Below are 19,843 nucleotides of genomic sequence, written 5' to 3'. Positions count from 1 at the left end.
GGCGTGCGTGCGGCGGGAGCGCGCTCGCTCCGGCCTCCTGCGCCCGCCAAGACGCCGGACCAGGTCCCGCCTCCCAGAGTCGGGCGAGCCGCGGGAGAGAAGCGGGACGGCCGCCGGGGGCGGGGATGGGGCGGGGCTTGCAGGATGCGGGTCAGAGCTCCAGAAACCCAGTGGGCCTGGAGCCCTATGCACCGTTCCCTTTCGGCACCCTAGCTGGAAGTGGGGATCTGTGGGGCTATGAGCGACCTAAAGGGCGCATGCACCATGAACGGCGTGGGGAGGCGGTGGGGCCAACCCCAGAGCCACAGTGTTACCTGGGAAGGGGTCAACCACGCCTTAATGGCATGCTGCCAGGCTCGAGAAGAGGCCGCCTAGGCGGGGCTGAGTTCTTGGTAAAGGCCCGCCGCACCCCCGCCCATCAGCCCCAAGATCCCCACAAAGTGCTGAGTAACCATGACCAGGAAGTATATCTGCGTGTGGGTCCCTATATTGTTTCTGGACTTTAAAGCGACGGTTTTCTCTTCCTGTTCTTTCACTTTCACCAATGATTTCCTGCTCCAGAATGACACAGCAGTTTAGTACGGTAGAGAAGGCCGGGAAACTGGGCTGACCAGGGAAGAGCAGACAGGTCCTTATGGGATGTCAGTGTGGTGGGACTGACACAGTTGTGACCTTGAGCAGGTCCTGACCTCCTGGGGCCTCAGTTTCACTTTCTGTAAAATGGGAATCATGGAAGAAAGTTCAGCCTAAGAAAAAGTCTGGTAAGAGTTTAAGCCACCCTGACAATTGCTGGGAAGCAGAATCTCAGCACATTGAGATATTGCTCTGGAGAATGGCAGTTTTTGCAGCTAATCAAAGCGGGGTGGGAGGCGGGGTGGAAGGGTTACATGAAATTCATTGGTAGTAGAATAGAAAGGCAGGAGAAAGCAAAGCCAGGAAATCTCTGAGTCTGGCTTAAAAAACAAAATGGAGAGAGCCTTTTTTTACATTGGTGGGTACAGGATAGTTAACATTTACAGCACAGGATAGTTAACATTTACGGTAAAGGATAGTTAACATTTACAGTGGTCCTGTGCTGGTGGTTGTGCCTTTAAGGGGTCTAGAAAAGGTTACATTTCAAAAGTATGTTATCATGGATGTACAAAGACAATAGACAACTTCAAAGTCAATGACTGACCTTTTTCAAGGAAGGTGTTCTATTGGAAATGGGGCAAAACTGTAACCTTGGATGGCGTCAAAGCTGAATTTTTCAGAAAGAAAGGTGGGAATGGGAAGCAGTGAGATCCTATATTCTGGATCATTTTTAAACTTTGAGCTTACATGCTCTGAGTTTTTTTGCTGTTTATCTTAAGTTTTATTTTTATGCATGGAGTATAACATTTACATAGCAGAAACAATTGCAAAAGCATTAAACCAATAACACGATTAGGAACAGAAAATGTAGAATACTAGACAAGGATGAATCTGGGGAAAACAAACATCCCAGCTGACCAAAGAACACTTTACATGAATCATCATAATTTTTTATTAAGCTAATAATATTTCCTCCCTTGTCTACTGCCGTTTGTGCCTTATGATAAGTTTGGCCAGATAAATGAAGACTTTCTACTATTTCATTATCCAGAAGCTCTAATTTTTCTCCTGACCAATTAATTTCCATAGAAATGACTTCATAGGGAGTATTAAGTTTAATTTTCCAATATACCAGATTTTCAGTATCGATATTATGGTAGGTTTCATTAACCTCAGGCAAAGTTATTTTGCTTATATTTCAGTATTACACCATATTCTGAAGTATTTCATGTAAACTTGGTGTCATTACAACAGAAGTCACTTAGTATAACAGAAAAGTTTTCTAACCCTGACCAGCAAAATGTCCCCTTCCTGTATACCACATATTATTATTTGTTGGGGTAGTTACAATAGGCCAGGATTGGGGAAATACAGAATTCCATATAGACTGGGGACATAACCATTCACTTGTCCAATTTTCACAAACAGATAATGAGACAGGTTCGCATTTGCTATTGTTTTTTTAATATGGCCTGTATACTTCCCATTGAAACTATTCTACTGTTATTAAGAATGGGCCCTATACCAGCCAGTTGAACTACTAAAAATCTTAGCTTAAGATTTAACCTAAGTGTTTGGACTTCTATGATACAACATCATAAATCATAAATTTTTCCAAAATCCAGGAGGACCATATGAGTCCTGTAAATGTCCTGCCTGGGCTTCTGTTCCCCTTTATAGTCAGCCATTATTTCATAGCTACTTCAGATTGTATTTGCAACAACATAGATAATAGGCCCTGTTGAGCCAGGGTACAGGCACATTCCCATTTTTGGGTTTGTACATGAGCTTTTACAGTCTGTTGAGTCTGTTCTATCCATTGAGCTAAAGCCTCGTTGTCTTTCCATGCTGCTTCCCATTCTTTTCCTTCTTCTTGAAATAACATTCCCTCTTTTAGATAAAGTTTTCTAACAAATGACTCTTCATTAACTGCAAATTCAGCTTGTCCCCACATACCAATACCAGCCCCTAATCCTCCAAGTAGTCCCCTCTTATTTCTTAGAGGGGGACAGTGTTATTGAATCTACCAGAAATGTTGTTGCCATTGGCTGGCCATGGCCTCGGAGCAATTGGGGTATACTGAATGGACCCCAAAATGTTTCCCATACCGTAGTTAAATGAATAGAGGTAATCCCAAAGTGAGCTAGAGTTTGAGTATTCCATAGGGCTTCCCACAAGCATCCAGAATGCAAGGAGGGTGAGGTAGTTATAGACATATCTACCCACCAAGTAATTCGAATAATTTCTGAAATGGGGACCCATTGATTTCCCCTCCCTGTTTTATGGGCATATAGCCACAAGAGCAGAGCTGGTGAGTCTGAGGACAAGATATACTATAACAGGCTAGGTAGGCTGCTACAAAGCATCACACTCAGGTATTTTTCCTAATTTTTTTTTTTAACCATCCATTTCTATAGCTCTACAACACTCATTTAAATTAGATCCATATATAATTCTATCATGGGAATTATCAGGGAGGTGTTCTTGAAGGTATTTGTCCAAGACGGGTCCTTTATAATAGACACATCCGGGGAAAAATATACCAAAGTTTATATTATGGTAGGAGAAAACTAATGCACAGCTAACAAGGTGGTCGCTTCTTTACCATAACAGAAAATCAAAATATTATTGTTTAATAGATGTAAAGATTAGCAGATACCCAAGTTAAAATTTTCGTATCCAGTAAGGCAGGGGGTCCAGGGAGATAGATATTGTTTCCATTAGGAAATCTTCATAAGGATAATAATATAAGAATTTTATATATCTTCATCAATCATTAATAATTAGGTCATATAAGAGTAAGGTTTGAGAGAAGGTCAAAGAACAAGTTTAGCTATTATTATTAGCAGACAAAAAAAATGATTAAACAAATGTGCTTGAATTCAACATCTGTTTGTGGGCATACAGGCCTTGTCAATGTCTTGGGATAGCTGTCTGCCTTCTCTGTTGGTGGGTTTTCATTCTTGAAAAGTCTGTAATGTCTGCTGTAGGTGGAGGCAATTATCAGAGACAGAAGTAGGGGTACATTTGTAATCAGGTGCCTTTTTAAAGTGAGAAATGTGAATTCATGAGTTAACTCCTTTAAGTTCGGCTGCTCGTAGATTAGTTAGTAACGCCTGATAAGGATGGAGAAAGTCTTTTATTTAATGTCTTTTCTAATAGACCAAATCTCCTGGTTGTAAGCCATGGTCTTTGAAATCAGTTAGTTTATCAGTCCCTTTAAGCTGGTTAATAAACCTTGACAATAAAGTAGATTGTCTCCTGTTAGTAAGGCTGGTTCATACGCCCCTTCATCCAGATGCATAGGGTAACCAGTGACTATTTCATAAGGAGAAAGGTTATGTTTACGAAGAGGAGTGGCTCTCAGGTTGAGGAGTACTATAGAGAAAGCTTTTGCCCAGGGGAGATTAAAAGCTTCTGAAATTTTAACTGGTTGAATTTTGATTGTACCATTGGTACGTTCCACCAGTCTAGAGGACTGGAGTGGTAAGCATAATGAAAATGATGTGGAATAGGCCAAATGTTATGGATGTATTGCATTGTTTGGCAGTGAAATGAGTCCCTCGGTCATTATGTAACTCAGAGGAAATTCCCCAATTGGGAATTATTTTTTCCAGTAACAATTTATCTACCGTTAATGCTGTTGCTCTCCTGCAAGGAACTGTCTCAACTGAGAAGACATACAAATCGTAACTAATACATACTTGTATCCCTGAGATACTGGCATTTGGATAAAATCCAATTGCCATACCTCAAATGGACCTAAAGGAAGTGGGAATGTAATTGGGACCCATGGAGTGGTTTTCCAGGGTTATATTCTGGACAGATTGAACATCTGTTATACACTTTATGAGGCACAGCGGGAGGTTTCCATGAAATCGTCTATTCAGGACCCCAATGTGTTAGCTCATGTGCATATTAAAGCATAGGCAGTGGAGCCCCTATAGGTAAGATTGGTTTCTGATTGGGTCCAAGCCATATCTGTTCGTCTGGGTCAAATGTTCCCCTCTTTTGTTGCCATATCCTCTTTTCTTCTTCTGTAGCTGTCTATTGGAACTGTAAAAGAGTCTTTTATTCATTTAATAGGAATCAAGGAACATTCTTAGGTCTGGATATTTTGGCTGCTCAGTGCTGCCTGTCTAGCTGCAGCGTCAGCTAAATGGTTTCTTTTTGTTTCCTTGGTTGCAGCTTTAGAACAGCCAATTGTTTAGGTTGTCGCGTGGCATCTAATAATGCTGTAACCTGTTTTTCATCCTTTCTGGGCTGTCCTGAGGAAGTTAAGTAGCTCCACTGTTTCTATAACATTCTGAAGTCGTGAGCTGCACCAGACACAGAGCAATTATCACTGTAAATACTGACTATTTGATCTTTGGCCAATTGACAAGCCTGAGTTAGAGCAATGAATCTGACTTTCTGGGCAAATCTTATTTCAGGTAAATAAGAACTTCCAGTTATGTTCATGATGGAAGTTATTGCGTGTCTAGCTCAGTAATGTCCCTGTTCATCTTTCAGGTAAGGACCACCTGTAAACCAAATAAAGTCACCATTATCAATAGGAGTTTCCTGTAAATCACAATAGTGATGTTTTCATCCGGTAGGTAATAAAGTTGCTGGGTTAAGGCTGTTACATTGCGTTAAAGTAATATTAGGTACAGAAAGCAGGAATACTTCATAAGAAATCAGTACACTAAGAGAAGTGTTGAGTGTGACGAGAGCTCATAAAGATTCAACAGAATGAGGAACATAAATTGGTAAAGGAGAGCCCATAACTACTCTTCTGTGTGTTTGCATCACATGGCTACAGCAGAGAAGGCCCTCATGCAGAAAGGGAGCCTTCCTGGTACTGAGTCAGATTACGGCTGTAATATCCTACAGATCGAGGAAGATCTCCATGTTTCTGATACGCCCCCATGTTTAGAGCTCCTAAAGCATTTTCTTTATTTTCGTGTATGAAAAGGAAGAAGGGAAGTTTATGATTAGGGGACCCCAAAGTGTGAGCTTTAGATAATTCTTCCTTTAGAGCTTCTATAGCTTGTTTCCCTTCTGGGCTCCATTGAATTTGATCAGGTCGGTCTGCTTTTAACAAGACATATAGAGGCCATTAACGAAAAATTTGGAACCCAATTGCCACATTATCCAGTCAGACCTAGGAATCCTTAAAGCCGTTTGCTTATTTTTGGAAGAGGAAGGGATGGGATTCTTCCGAACCTTTCAGGATCAATCAGTGGACCATCTTTAGACATGAGATGGCCAAGGTGTTGTACTTGGGACAAACAAAATTGAAGTTTGTCTTTTGATACCTTTTATCCTTTTGTAGATAGTTGTTATAATAGGTAAATTGTGTCCTTTCGGCAATCTAGTAATGCCCTAGAGAATAAAAGTAAATCATCCACATATTAGATTAGAGTGGAATCTCTGGGGACATCAACATCATTTAAATTAGTTTTTAGTGTTTAAGAGAAAGAGGTGGGACTCTCTGTATATTTCCCAGGCAGATTGGGAGGAAATTGGCGATCCTCCCAGGTGAAGGCAAAGAGATTTTCACTGTCTTTATCTATGGGAATGCTGAAAAAGGTACTACCTAAATCTATTACTGAAAAATATTGGCAGTCTACAGGAATGGTTGATAATGGGGTATGTGGATTTGGAACCACAGGATGTCTTGAATAACTATTTGATTTATGGCTTTGAGATTCTGTACAAATCTTCATCCTCTTTCATTTGGTTTCTTACTGGAAGGATAGAAGAATTACAGGGGCTAATACATGGAATTATAAACCCCCTTTTAAAATAATCTTGTACAATGGGCTTAATTCCAGCTAGTGCATCAGGTCTTGAAGAATATTGGTGAATATTAACTAGAGGCAAGGTATTGTCAATAGTTATTTTAATAGGACTGGTTGGCTTAATCTTGATGATATCTAAGGGCTCAAATTTGCATAGAAATGTCCTGTGACAAATGTTCAGTCCCAAGATTAGTTTTCTCTTGTGGGGTTTCCTTTAAAATCATTATTTTCTAATTTCTTCAGTATCTGATTCATTTAGTTCTAAATATATTTCACCCTTCGGAGAAAAGGATATATGCATCACAAGTTTTAAGTAAATCTCTCCCTATCAGGTGAATTGGTGCAGATTTGACTAGTAAAAATGTACGTTTCCCATAACAGTCCCTAATAGGAAGGGAACAGGTTCTGATTTAAAAACTGAGGACAGTTGATTAGATGTCCCTACCATTTGTACAGAAGCTTTACTCTGAGGGAGAGAGCAACTTAATTGGGTGGGGTTAAGAACAGATAAAGTAGCTCCAGTAACAAGAGCCTTAATAATTTCCCCTTTTACAGTAATTTCAATTTCTCCTAAAGAATTAGTCAGGACAAGGGGAAATTCCCTCTTATAATTCTTAGGGAAGCCCAATATTTGCTTCTGTTTCTTTTCTTTTCCTAATTCCCATTTCAGTTTTCTACATCTTTCTTAAGGTTGTGGGGCTTTCTACAACAAAAACAGATTCCCCTCTCCACTTATCTAAGAGACCTTTGGGGAGGTCTGACCTGACTGCTTAGTTTCTGGAGCTGTAAGTTCATGATTTTGACAGCTTTGTCTTTTGCTTTCTTTTAAATAGTTTTAGATAGTTGACCAACCAGAATTGCTAGTTCATCAGTATACATGGTTGGTCAGTTTAATTTATGTTGTTTAATCAGAGTTACAAGCCCTTCATCTAGTCCTTCCAAAAATGCCAAATTTCATAAGGGATCGTTTTATTTTGCTTGTTTTTTGTTTTCTAAAAATCTACATTTTTAGTATTTTATTTTATTTTTTATTTTTCAATTATAATTGACATTCAATATTATTTTATATTAGTTTCAGGTGTATCGTATCATGGTTAGACATTACATAATTTATAAAATGATCCTCCCAATAAGTCTAGTAGCCACTTTGTATCATACATAGTTATTACAATATTATCAACTATATTTCCTATGTACTTTACATCCCTGGGATGATTTTGTAACTACCAATTTGTACTTCTTAATCCCCTCTCTCTTTTTTTTTTTTTAATCTAGCCCCAGCTCCTCCCGGTCTGGCAACCATCAGTTTGTTTTCTGTATCTATGAGTCTGTTTGTTTTGCTTTTTTCACTTATTTTGTTCTTTAGATACCACAAAGAAGTGAAATCCTATAGTATGTTTTTCTCTGACTTATTTCACTTAGCGTAATACCCTCTAGGTTCATCTGTGTCGTTGCAAATGGTAAGATTTTCTTTTTATGGCTGAGTAATATTGCATTATAGATGTACCACTTCTTTATCCAATTGTCTGTTGATGGGCACTCAGGTTGCTTCCATATCTTGGCTATTGTAAATAACACTTCAGTGAACATAGGGGTGCATATATCTTTTCCAATTAGTCTTTTGGATTTCTTCAGAAAAATTTTCAGAAATGAAATTGCTGGGTCACAAGGTAGTAATATTTATAATTTTTTGAAGAACCTCCACACTGTTTCCCACAGTGGCTTCATCAATTTGTAGTCCTGCCTACAGTGCATGAGGGTTTCCTTTTTTTTCCATATCTTTGCCAACACTTTTTGTCGATTTATTGATGATAGCCATTCTGACAGGTATGAGGTGATATCTAATTGTGGTTTGAATTTGCATTTCTCTGATGTTTTGTGTCATTGAGCATCTTTTCATACGTCTATTGGCCATCTGTACATCTTCTTTGGAGAAATGTCTATTCGGGTCCTCTGCCCATTTTTTAAATGGATTGTTTTCTTGGTGTTAAGTTGTACGAGTTCTTTAATAATTTTGGATATTAACACCTTATTGGATGTATCATTGACAAATGCCTTCTTCTATTTAGTAGGTTGTCTTTTCGTTTTATTGATGGTTTCCTTTGGTGTGCAAAAACTTTTTAATTTGATGTGGTCCCATTTGTTAATTTTTTTTCTTTTTGTTTCTCTTGCCTAAAGAGATATATCAGAAAAAAATATTACTACACAATGTCAGAGAGTTTACTGCCTATGTTTTCATCTAGGAGTTATATGGTTTTAGGACTTATATTTAAGTCTTTAATCCATTTTGATTTTATTCTGGTATATGGTATAAGAAAGTGGTCTAGTTTCATTTTTTGCATGTATCTGTCTAGGTTTTCTAACATTATTTTTTGAATAGACTGTCTTTGCTCCATTGTATATTCTTGCTTCCTTTGCCATAAATTAATTGCCCATATAGGCATGGGTTGATTTCTGGGCTTTCTCTTCTGTTCCATTGATTTATGAGTCTGTTTCTATTCTAGTGCCATGCTGTTTTGATTGCAATTGCCTTGTATTATAATTTGATATCATGTAGCATGATACCTCCAACTTTTTTCTTCTTTCTCAAGATTGCTGTGGCTATTCGAGGTCTTTTGTGGTTCCATACAAATTTTAGGATTATTTGTTCTATTTCTGTGAAAAATGGTATGGATATTTGCATTGAATTGCTTTGGATAGTATGAACATTTTAACGATGTTAATTCTTCTCATCCATGAGCATGATATATACTTCCATTTATTTATGTCTTCTTACATTTTTTTCGTCAATGTGTTATAATTTTCCAAGTACAGTTTTTTGTTTTTGTTTTTGTTTTTTTACTTCCTTGGCTAAATATATTCCTAGGTATTTATTGTTTTTGATGCAACTATAAATGAGATTTTTAAAAAATTTCTCTTTATGATAGTTTGTTATCATTGTATAAAAATGCAACTGATTTCTGAATATTAATTTTATATCCTGCTTGTTTACTAAATTCACTTACTGGTTCTAATAGTTTTTTGGTGGACTCTTTGAGGCTTTCTATATATCATATGTATGTCATCTGCGAATGACAGTTTTACTTTCTCCTTTACAATTTGGATTCTTTTTCTTGCCTGGTTGCTGTGGCCAGGATTTCTAATACTATGTTGAATAAAAGTGGTGAAAGTGGCCGTCCTTGTCTTGCTCCTGATATTAAGGAAAACACCATTAGCTTTTCTCTATCGAGTATGATGTTAGCTGTGGGTTTGTCATATATGGCCTTTATTATGTTGAGGTATGTTCTATTTCCATTTTTCTGAGAGTTTTTGTCATAAATAGATGCTGGATTTTGTCAGATGCTTTTTCTGCATCTATTGATGATTGTATGATTTTATCCTTTATTTTGTCTATGTGGTATAACATGTTAATTAATTTGTGGATATGGAACCAAACCGGCATCCCAGGAATAAATCCTACTTGACCATGGTGTATGATATTTTTAATGTCTTGCTGAATTTGGCTGTCTCTCTGTGTTTGTTTCTATGTATTAGGTATCTCCCAATCTTAAAAGGGTAGCCTTATTAAGTGTCCTGTGTGGCCCAGTGGTGCAATCTGCCTGGTCACCTGAGCCAGATGCTTTAGGAGTGTCCCTTGTGTGGGTTGTGGGTACCCTATTATATTCGAGCCTTGATTGCTGTTGGCACATCAGAGGTGGGATTGACCCTTAGGCTGACTGGCTGCGAGGCTTGCCCATGACCACAGCATGTGAACTACTGTGCAAGGGCTGACCCCAAGGAGCGGGATTCACCCCAATGGGCTATGGTGCCTACTGTGGGACTAATTGGGTGGTACTCTGTTGTGGTCTGAAGCCAGCCACTGGGCGTGTTGGTTTCGGGGCCTCTTGGGAGGCCTCTAGTGCAGGTCAAGGTCAGCTGCTGCTTGTGGCCATCCCAGGGCTACAAAGTAATTGTAGTTGGTAGCTGTTTGTGCTGGATGTGAAGGTATGTGAGAGGAGCCATGGTGTGAACTGAAGCCAGCTGCCATTGATACTAGGCCTGGGGCATCTCAGCAAAGGCACAGGGTACCCTACGGCCTACTGTTTCCTACCAGCTGCTCATAAGGCTTAGCCTCTAAAAGAGCCTCAGGTTTTATGAGGGTTGGGTTAGATGGGGGGGTCTCAGGAAGTCACTAGGGTGGGACAAGTAGTGTTCACCAGGTTAATGCAGATTCAGATTTGGCCTCAGTGCTGAGCCTGGGGCCACTCAGCAAAAGGCACAGGGCATACTGAGGCCATCTGCCACCCACTTGTGGCCTGAGGAACTTTAAGAGTTTTTAAAGAAAGACTGCAGCACAGGCCAAGACTAGCTGCCTCCCGCCAAAAGAGCCTCTGGTGGTGCTTGAGTTGGATGGGGCAAGGTCTCAGGGAATCATCAAGGTAGAGCAAGTGGTGTTCATTAGGCTAATACAGATTCAGATTTGGTCATGTGGTAGGAGGCCTCAACTCAAGAAAGATGGCTCTTGCCTGCTGGTGCTGTAGGAGGAGGGCTCAATAAGGGGACAATGGTGGCTATCCCTCCAGCCCTCATCCTGAAGCCACACAACTCAGTTTCTCCCTGTATGTCTCTGGCACCTCCCAAGCTGCTATCCCCTCGCTAGAGCCTAGGGTGAGTACCTGTGAATGAGTGAGTCTGTGTGGGTCCTTTAAGAGGATGCCTGAGGTTCCAAGAGCAATTTGTCTCACATGGACAGATAAAAACTTGTCGGGGGCTGTTTTGACTAAGATGGCTGCCAGGCCGAAAATGGCTGCTCAACAGGGCTTCCCGCCAAGGCCATGTAAGCCTCCTGGATGTATCTGCCTCGCTTCCCGCCGAAGGGACTTTTCGCGGGTCTTTTCGCCCGGCCCCTTTGTGTTACACAGTATCTCCTGAATGCCTCTGGCCAATCAGCCCCGCTAACGCAACACCACCCAATCACGCCCTATATAAGCCTGCAGCGAGCCTTAGTAAACGAGACTTGATCAGAAAGCCTGTCTTGTCTGCATTCTTTGTGTCGTCTTGTCTCCCTCCCCTCCCCGTTCTGTCTTAGGGTCCCTGTTGACTGTCCCGTGGGCCAGGACAACTGGCGCCCAACGTGGGGCCCGACGCTGCGGAGAGACGGAGAGCGAGAGATCGTCCTGAAAAATAGACCGCAGTCCCCGAAAAAGAAAATCGAAAAAGTGGTCGCCGCGAGAGTGCCTGCCTCGTGAAGACGGCCGATGAGGTAAGAGGGCGATTTCTAAGAGACAAGGGGTTGTAACCCCAGGGCCTGAGCCCCAAAGAGAGAAAAAAAGGGTGTCCGTTTATAGAGACACAATTCAAGGCGCAAAGAAATAGGTTTTATATTTTAGGCTAAAATCCTTTTCATGGTGCTCGCCTCAGGGCAGTACTTCTATTTAAAAAAATGGGGCAAGAGATAAGTGCGCAAGAAAAATTTATCGGAGGTCTCAAAGAATCACTCCGATCAAGGAGAGTAAAAGTTAAGAAAAAAGCCTCATCCGGTAGTTAACGATTTAGTAGTTAATGACCCTCCAGCCCCTGAAGACTGGTCGCAACAGGTTCAAAAATTACGTAAAACTGTTCGGCTCCAAAAAGAGCATAATGCCTTTAAGTCCGCCATTTCCAAGACCCCGCCCAAAACGAAAACTCTCAAGAAATCTGCAGGCCTAGGCCTTTTCCCTGTTCTTGAACGGCCAGCTATTAAAATAGAGGGAGAAAACAGTGATGAAGAGAGAGGGGACCCCCCTGCTCGCGAGTACAAACGCCTTGACTTCAAAACCCTAAAAGAACTAAAATTGGCAGTCTCGCAGTTCGGTCTGGTTGCCCCCTTCATGCTCTCCATTTTAAAGGCGTTAGATGACCTTTGGCTCACCACCAATGACTGGCAACATCTTGCCCGGGCCACCTTAACAGGGGGAGATTTTGTTTTATGGAAGTCAGAATTTTCTGAAGTATGTAAAGACACTGCCCGTCGCAATTTAGAGGCGGGGGGTGGGGGCGACAGTGCGGAGTGGACCTATGAAAAACTTAGAGGGCATAGACCTTATGATACTAATGAAGCTCAACTTCAGTATCCTGCTGGTCTTTTCGCCCAGATACATCATGCAGCCACTAAGGGAGCCGCAACAACATCCCTAGCAAGTATTAGAATAGGGACCTGAAGAGCCCTATTCAGAGTTTGTTAGCCGCCTTACCAGCGCAGCCTTACCAGTGCAGCCGAAAGGCTTCTGGGTGGTGCCAAAACTGATAGTGATTTTCTCAAACAGTTGGCTTTTGAAAATGCAAACTCCGCCTGCCAGGCAGCAATCCCCCCTCACAAAAGAGGGGGGAGTCTTTCGGACTACATCCGTCTCTGTTCAGAAATAGGCTCCAGTCATCAGTTAGGCTTAGCTATCGGGGCAGTGATAAAGGGAGCCTTAATTAATAATCCTAGTCAATCTAAACGCTTCAGCTGTGGACAGCCCGGACATTTTGCAAAAAATTGTACCGCTCCCCGTCAGGGACGCAATGTTAACCCAAAGCTGTGTCCCAGGTGTAAAAAAGGGGCTCATTGGGCAAATCAATGTTATTCTAAGACAGATGTACAAGGTAATCCTCTCCCTCCAAATCAGGGAAACTTCTGGAGGGGCCCGCCTCAGGCCCCCAAAAAGAGTCCAAACCTTGGGGCGATCAGGTTTGTTCCCCAGACAGAAGTTACCGAACAATTTCAGACCTCCTCTGAGCCACTTCAGGTAGCGCAGGATTGGACCTCTGTTGCTCCTCCGACACAATATTAGCCCCCGAGACGGGGGTACAACTCCTGCCTACAGGTGTTTATGGCCCCCTGCCCTCCAACACTTTTGGGTTACTGATAGGGAGAGGCAGTGCCACCCCAAATGGGCTATTTGTTCATCCTAGAATAATAGATAATGATTATACTGGAGAAATTAAAGTCATGGCATCCTCACACAAAGCGCCCGCATTTGTTAAAAATGGGCAGAGGATTGCTCAGTTGCTTTTGTTACCCCTCACTGCAACAAACGCTGCGGTCACAAACATGCCCAGAGGAAAAGACAGTTTCGGATCCTCTGACACCTACTGGGTACAGAATATTCTTTCACAAAAACCCATGCTAGACCTTGAACTTGATGGAAAACGCTTCAAAGGCCTCATTGATACTGGGGCCAATGCTTCCATTATAAGAGAGGAAGATTGGCCTAAGGCCTGGCCTCTCACGGCCACCCTCACACATTTACAAGGCATTGGGCAAAGCACCAACCCAAAGCAAAGTACCAAACTCCTAACTTGGAAAGATAGCGAAGGCAATATTGGAAATGTTCAACCCTATGTTCTCTCTGGGCTCCCTGTTAACTTATGGGATAGGGACCTGCTTTCGCAAATGGGGATCATGATGGTTAGTCCAAATGAAATTGTAGCCTCTCAAATGCTGAGACAAGGCTTCCTCCCGGGGCAGGGTTTAGGTAAACATGCTCAAGGAATAAAAACGCCTATCTCTGTTGATCAGCGCCCCCGTCGGTTAATGGCCTCTGACCAACCTGCACCCCATGCGGATCCCATAACTTGGAAATCTGAAACACCTGTATGGGTGGATCAGTGGCCGTTGAGCTCTGAAAAACTCGCTGCCGCCAACCAGTTAGTGCAGGAACAACTCGCAGCGGGTCATATAGAGCCTAGTGACTCCCCTTGGAATACTCCCGTTTTTGTGATTCGTAAAAAGTCTGGCAAGTGGCGGCTGCTACAAGACCTCTGTGAGGTAAATAAGACCATGGTAATTATGGGGGCTCGTCAGCCAGGCCTGCCCTCACCTGTGGCCGTCCCTGCTCATTCATTAAAAATTATCATTGATCTTAAAGATTGCTTCTTTACCATCCCTCTACATCCTCAAGACAGGCAGCGGTTTGCCTTCAGTCTACCACAGATCAATTTCCAAGGCCCCATGCAGAGGTATCAATGGAGAGTACTGCCACAAGGCATGGCAAATAGTCCTACCCTTTGTCAAAAGTTTGTTGCTTTGGCAATTGATCCTATTAGACAATAATGGCCCTCCCTTTATCTTATCCATTACATGGATGACATCCTCCTCGCTGGTCAGTCAAGTCAGGATCTCTTTCAGTGCTGTAATGCCTTAGTCAAACGGTTAACTGATCAAGGCCTACAGATTGCCCCCGATAAAGTCCAACTTAAAGATCTCTATACTTATCTAGGTTTTGAGCTTTGCCATCAACAAATTAAAACTCCAAAATTACAATTACGAACCGCTCACTTAAACTCCCTAAATGATTTCCAAAAACTTCTTGGAGATGTCAATTGGCTACGCCCCTACCTGAGGCTTACCACGGGTGAGCTCAGACCTTTATTTGACATTCTCAAAGGTGACCCCGATCCCAGGTCCCTGCGCAGCCTCACCCAAGAGGGGAGAGTAGTGTTGGCAAAAGTTGAACAGGCTATATCCCAACAATTTGTTACCTTCATAGATTACACCAAGCCCCTCAAGTTCATAATTTGTGCTACGGCTCACACGCCTACCGGGGTTTTCTGGCAATCTGCGCCACTGATGTGGACACATCTCCCGGCCTCTCCCGAAAAAAACCATTCAGCCATACTATCTCCTAGTAGCCAAACTAATTATGATAGGCAGAGAGACAGGTCGTCGTTATTTCGGCAAAGAGCCTGACCTGATCATACAGCCTTACACAAAAGCTGAAATAAACTGGCTTTTTCAGACCTCAGATCAATGGTCACTTGCCTGTGCCTCCTTTTTGGGACAAATTGATAATCACTTTCCTGCTGATAAGCTCCTTCAATTTTTTAGACTCCATCCCTTTGTGTTTCCAAAAATTACTACAAGGGGCCCCTTGCGTGAGGCCCTTACAGTCTTTACTGATGGTTCTTCCAATGGAAATGCGGCTTACACAGTCAATAGCCAAACACAGATTATTCAGACTCCCTATACTTCTGCCCAATTAGTTGAACTTTGTGCTATTCTTGCAGTCCTACAGACTTTTGACGCTCATCCTGTTAATATTTATACAGACAGTGCCTATATTGCCCAGTCGGTCCCGCTATTAGAGACAGCCCCATTTATCAAGACTTCTTCTACTGCAATATCATTGTTCTTACAAGTACAAATAGCTATTCAAGCTCGCACCTGCCCTTTTTTCATAGGTCATTTACGAGCCCATACGGGTTTGCCAGGACCTCTCTCCAAAGGAAATATGGTTACTGACTTAGCAACTCGACATCAATCTGTTTTCCTTGCCTCCGCTATAGATCAAGCGCAACAGGCACATGCTCTGCATCATTTAAATGCTCAGACCCTGAGATTAATGTTCAAGCTGACCAGAGAGCAGGCCCGACAAATAGTCAAACAGTGTCCTGCCTGTGTCATGTACCTGCCTACACCCCGCTTAGGAGTTAATCCCAGAGGGCTTGTCCCAAATGAACTATGGCAGATGGATGTCACACATGTCCCAGAATTTGGCCGCCTAAAATACCTCCGTGTAACTGTTGATACCCACAGTGGCATTATTTTTGCCACCCCTCAGACGGGTGAAGCCAGCAAAAATGTTATCTCCCACATTCTCGCTTGCCTAGCAACGCTAGGAAAGCCTACTACTATTAAAACTGATAATGGTCCTGGATACACTGGACAAAACTTCAAGTCCTTTTGTGCCACCCTACAAATTAGACACATTACTGGCATCCCATACAACTCCCAGGGCCAAGGGATCATTGAAAGAGCTCATCAGACCCTTAAAAATCTCATAACTAAATTAAAGACGGGGGAATGGCACTCAACCAAGAATTCACCAAAAAATATTGTTGCTCATGCCCTTTTCATTCTTAATTTCCTCACCTTAGATAAAAATGAAAAGTCTGCCACTGATAGACATTGGCATCCCACAACCAGTAATAATTATGCCTCAGTTCTCTGGAGAGACCCCCTGACCAATGAATGGTCAGGTCCTGATCCTGTACTCATTTGGGGTCGAGGGTCAGTTTGCATTTTTGATACCAAGGCCCAAGCAGCTCGATGGCTTCCAGAGAGGCTTGTAAAACAAATTGACACCACAGTTCCAGGGAGACGTCTCCCCCTGAGAAAACATAAAAATGCTCTCTCTTACAGTAATAATGGACCCCCTTCGCAAGACCGCGGTGTGCCTGCTACTCATTCCTCTCGTGACGTTTGTGTCAGCCAGGTTTGAGCCTGCGCGCGATGCCCTGACAAGACTCAGACAACACCTGGGCAACCCTTGCGACTGCAATGGGGGATACGGGTATCTGCAAAGAGGTGTAAGTACCCTTGCCACGGTCAACTGTGGCGATAAGATAGCTTACTTGCCCTCCAATGGCAATGGCCAGTACTCATGCTACAAAAGCAGGTCTCAGCTAACAACTGACCAGGGGTCTGAGCTCCCTACCTGCCCTGCTGAATGTACCACCATTCACCCCCTAGTTCATAGCTCCTGCTATGAAGCTTTCCAACAATGCATTTTAAATCATACAGTGTATTTCACCGCACTATTGACTCGTGGTACGCCAATTGCAGCCCCGTACACTCATATTCAAGTTGCTGCCCCCTGTGGAAATACCCCGGGAAAAAATGTGTGTTGGTTAACCAACCCTCCCCTACACATGTCTGACGGGGGAGGCCCGGCAGATACCAATCAAGCTACTAAGATTCAAGAAAAACTTGAAGAAGCCCATAAGGCTTTGTTTTCACCCCTAGTCTATCATCCTTTAGCTCTCCCAAAACCTCGGGGCAGTGTTGATATTGACGCCCAGACCCTTGATATTCTCACGGCCACACATAAGTTGTTAAACTCTTCCAATCCCGCTTTCGCCGGAGATTGTTGGCTGTGCCTGCATCAGAGGACGCCGATCCCCCTAGCTTTGCCCCTCCCTGAGAAGGATTTCAATGCTACCACCTCGTGTCGCGCTAGCTCACCCTTTTTAGTACAGCCCCTGTATTTTACTAATGTTACCTGCTTCGCTTCCTACTCATTTAACAGGACAGATGAAGTTGACCTGGGAGATGTTTCCTTTGCTAACTGTACCGCTTTTGTAAATGTGTCCACACCCCTCTGTGCTTCCAATAGCTCAGTTTTTATTTGCGGGAATTATTATGCTTATACCTCCTTACCGCAAAATTGGACTGGCTCATGTGTACTAGGATATCTGCTCCCTGATATAACTATGGTTCCTGGTGATGAGCCAGTTCCCATCCCTTCTCTTGACCACGTTGCTGGCAGATCCAAACGAGCGGTTGCTTTCGTCCCCTTATTGATAGGCCTAGGCGTCTCTGGAGCAGTTGCCTCTGGTGCCGCAGGCCTAGGACATTCCATAGTCCAGTATCAAAAAATCTCAAGACAGTTAATTACTGATGTCCAGGCGATCTCTGAGACCATCCAAGATTTACAAGACCAAGTTGATTCCTTAGCTGAGGTCGTATTACAAAACAGAAGAGGCCTAGACCTACTTACAGCAGAACAGGGCGGCATTTGCTTGGCCCTAGGAGAAAAATGTTGTTTTTATGCCAATAAATCAGGAATTGTCCGAGATAAAATAAAACAACTACAAGAAGATTTAGAAAGGCGACGAAAAGAAATAACCTCTAACCCCTTTTGGTCGGGGATGGGTGGGATGTTGCCCTATTTGCTTCCCCTACTTGGCTTGTTGATTCTGCTTTCATTAGGGCCAGTTTTATTCCAGAAGCTCATGACCTTCATTCGCCAACAGATAGAGGCCTTACAAGCAAAACCTATACAGGTTCATTATACTCGCCTAGAGATGCTTGAGAGAGGCGATGCCTATATCCACTTAGGAGAGGACTGACCACCATGTCTCTCCTTTAAATAAAGACGTCAACAGCAAGACCCCCCAAGCAGAGGCTGGTAGTCAAAGACGGGTAAGGATTCTCTAAGTCTGAGACCAACCTAAGACAGGGCATGACTGCATGACACTCATGTACCAATGACGGGTAAGGCTCATGTCTGTAGAGAGTCGCCTAAGACAGGCACAGTCTATCTGCTCCAAAGCTGTGAAAGTTTTGGCCCCTTCCATTTAATAAAGAAAAAAGGGGGACCTGTCGGGGGCTGTTTTGACTAAGATGGCTGCCAGGCCGAAAATGGCTGCTCAGCAGGGCTTCCCGCCAAGGCCACGTAAGCCTCCTGGATGTATCTGCCTCGCTTCCCGCCGAAGGGACTTTTCGCGGGTCTTTTCACCCGGCCCCTTTGTGTTACACAGTATCTCCTGAATGCCTCTGGCCAATCAGCCCCGCTAACGCAACATCACCCAATCACGCCCTATATAAGCCTGCAGCGAGCCTTAGTAAACGAGACTTGATCAGAAAGCCTGTCTTGTCTGCATTCTTTGCGTCGTCTTGTCTCCCTCCCCTTCCCGTTTTGTCTTAGGGTCCCTGTTGACTGTCCCGCGGGCCGGGACAAAATCTCTGCTGATTTTTCAGCACTCGTGCTCTTACCTGGGGAGCCTGGAGTGTGACTGAGACCCCTTGCTCCTCAGGCAGGACCATTGCAGCTGAGATATTCCTTCTGATTCTCAACTGCCACAAATGGGTGTGGGACCAGCCCAGTTTCATGTCTCCACTTCTCCTACGAGTCTTGATGTGGCCTCTTCTTTATATCCTTAGTTATAGGACTTCTGTTCAGCTAGTTTTCAGATGGTTCTCCAGGCTGATTGTTATGTAATTTAGCTGTAATTTTGATGTAGTTGTGAGAGAAGGCAAGCATAGTGTTTCCCTATTCTGCCACCTTGACTGGAACTCCCAGTAAGGGGTCATTTTGATAATCCTTAAAACTGGAGACAAACTCAAGTATTATTTGCAATTTTTTTTTGAAACATTCAAAGAAATCAAGCACTGGTTCATCAGGCTTTCTTTTACATTGCTGGATCTTGGCCCAGTCCATTTTCCAGGGCAAAATCTCAGTATGGCTTGGTAAAGCCAATGGGTTAATTCCCTGCATTTTTTCCCAGTCTACCTTCTTTTTGTTTTAAAAATTCCTCTACAGGAGTTTCCTAGTGAACCTTATTTAGCCATTCTGTTGCTTTGCTCTCTGAAACCAGTAGGTATATTAATTGAAGTAGGTCAGAATAGCCAGCATCATATGTTCTGACAGTTAAATACAATCCCTATCAGAGCCCTGGAGAGGGTTGGAGGAATCTTTAGTCAGAGTCCTTAATTCTGTTCTAGTCCAAGGAACACACGCAATCACTGGATCCCCACTGCATAAGACTGGCTTTTTCCTAAAGGGAGCTGCTGTAGTTTTTTTTAAATTTTTCTGGTCTATCTTGGTCTGGATTTCTAATCTCAGTTTTCCCTAGGTCAGTAGGGAGTAGTGGTGGAGGCTATAGAGGAGATAGATGGGGGGGGGAAGAAAGAAAGGGAAGGGCAAGTCCAGATGAAGAAGCTCAGAAGGCAAAGGTTATATTGGAGCAACTGGAGAGTG

The 19,843-nt window shown here is 43.0% G+C and overlaps 1 protein-coding gene and 1 pseudogene across 1 annotated transcript; both read left to right on the top strand.

Moving 5' to 3' along the window:
• Window positions 1-127: 127 nt before the first annotated feature.
• Window positions 128-19,843, top strand: part of LOC107502632 — a 31,261-nt pseudogene continuing 11,545 nt past the window's right edge.
• On the top strand, window positions 16,509-18,212 carry LOC107502609 (syncytin-1-like). The gene has a single exon (XM_016129970.2). The coding sequence runs from the start codon at window positions 16,509-16,511 to the stop codon at window positions 18,210-18,212; it is 1,704 nt and encodes a 567-aa protein (XP_015985456.2).

This window comes from Rousettus aegyptiacus, unplaced genomic scaffold, assembly GCF_014176215.1.
Source record: "Rousettus aegyptiacus isolate mRouAeg1 unplaced genomic scaffold, mRouAeg1.p scaffold_m13_p_3, whole genome shotgun sequence".
NCBI classification, from domain to species: Eukaryota; Metazoa; Chordata; class Mammalia; order Chiroptera; family Pteropodidae; genus Rousettus; species Rousettus aegyptiacus.
Note: the sequence above shows the minus strand (reverse complement) of the source record. Positions and strands in the feature narration are given on the sequence as shown.

What these genes read in the sequence shown, in the direction of transcription:
- LOC107502609 (XM_016129970.2), top strand. Translation starts at nt 16,509, where the DNA reads ATGGACCCCCTTCGCAAGACCGCGGTGTGCCTGCTACTCATTCCTCTC.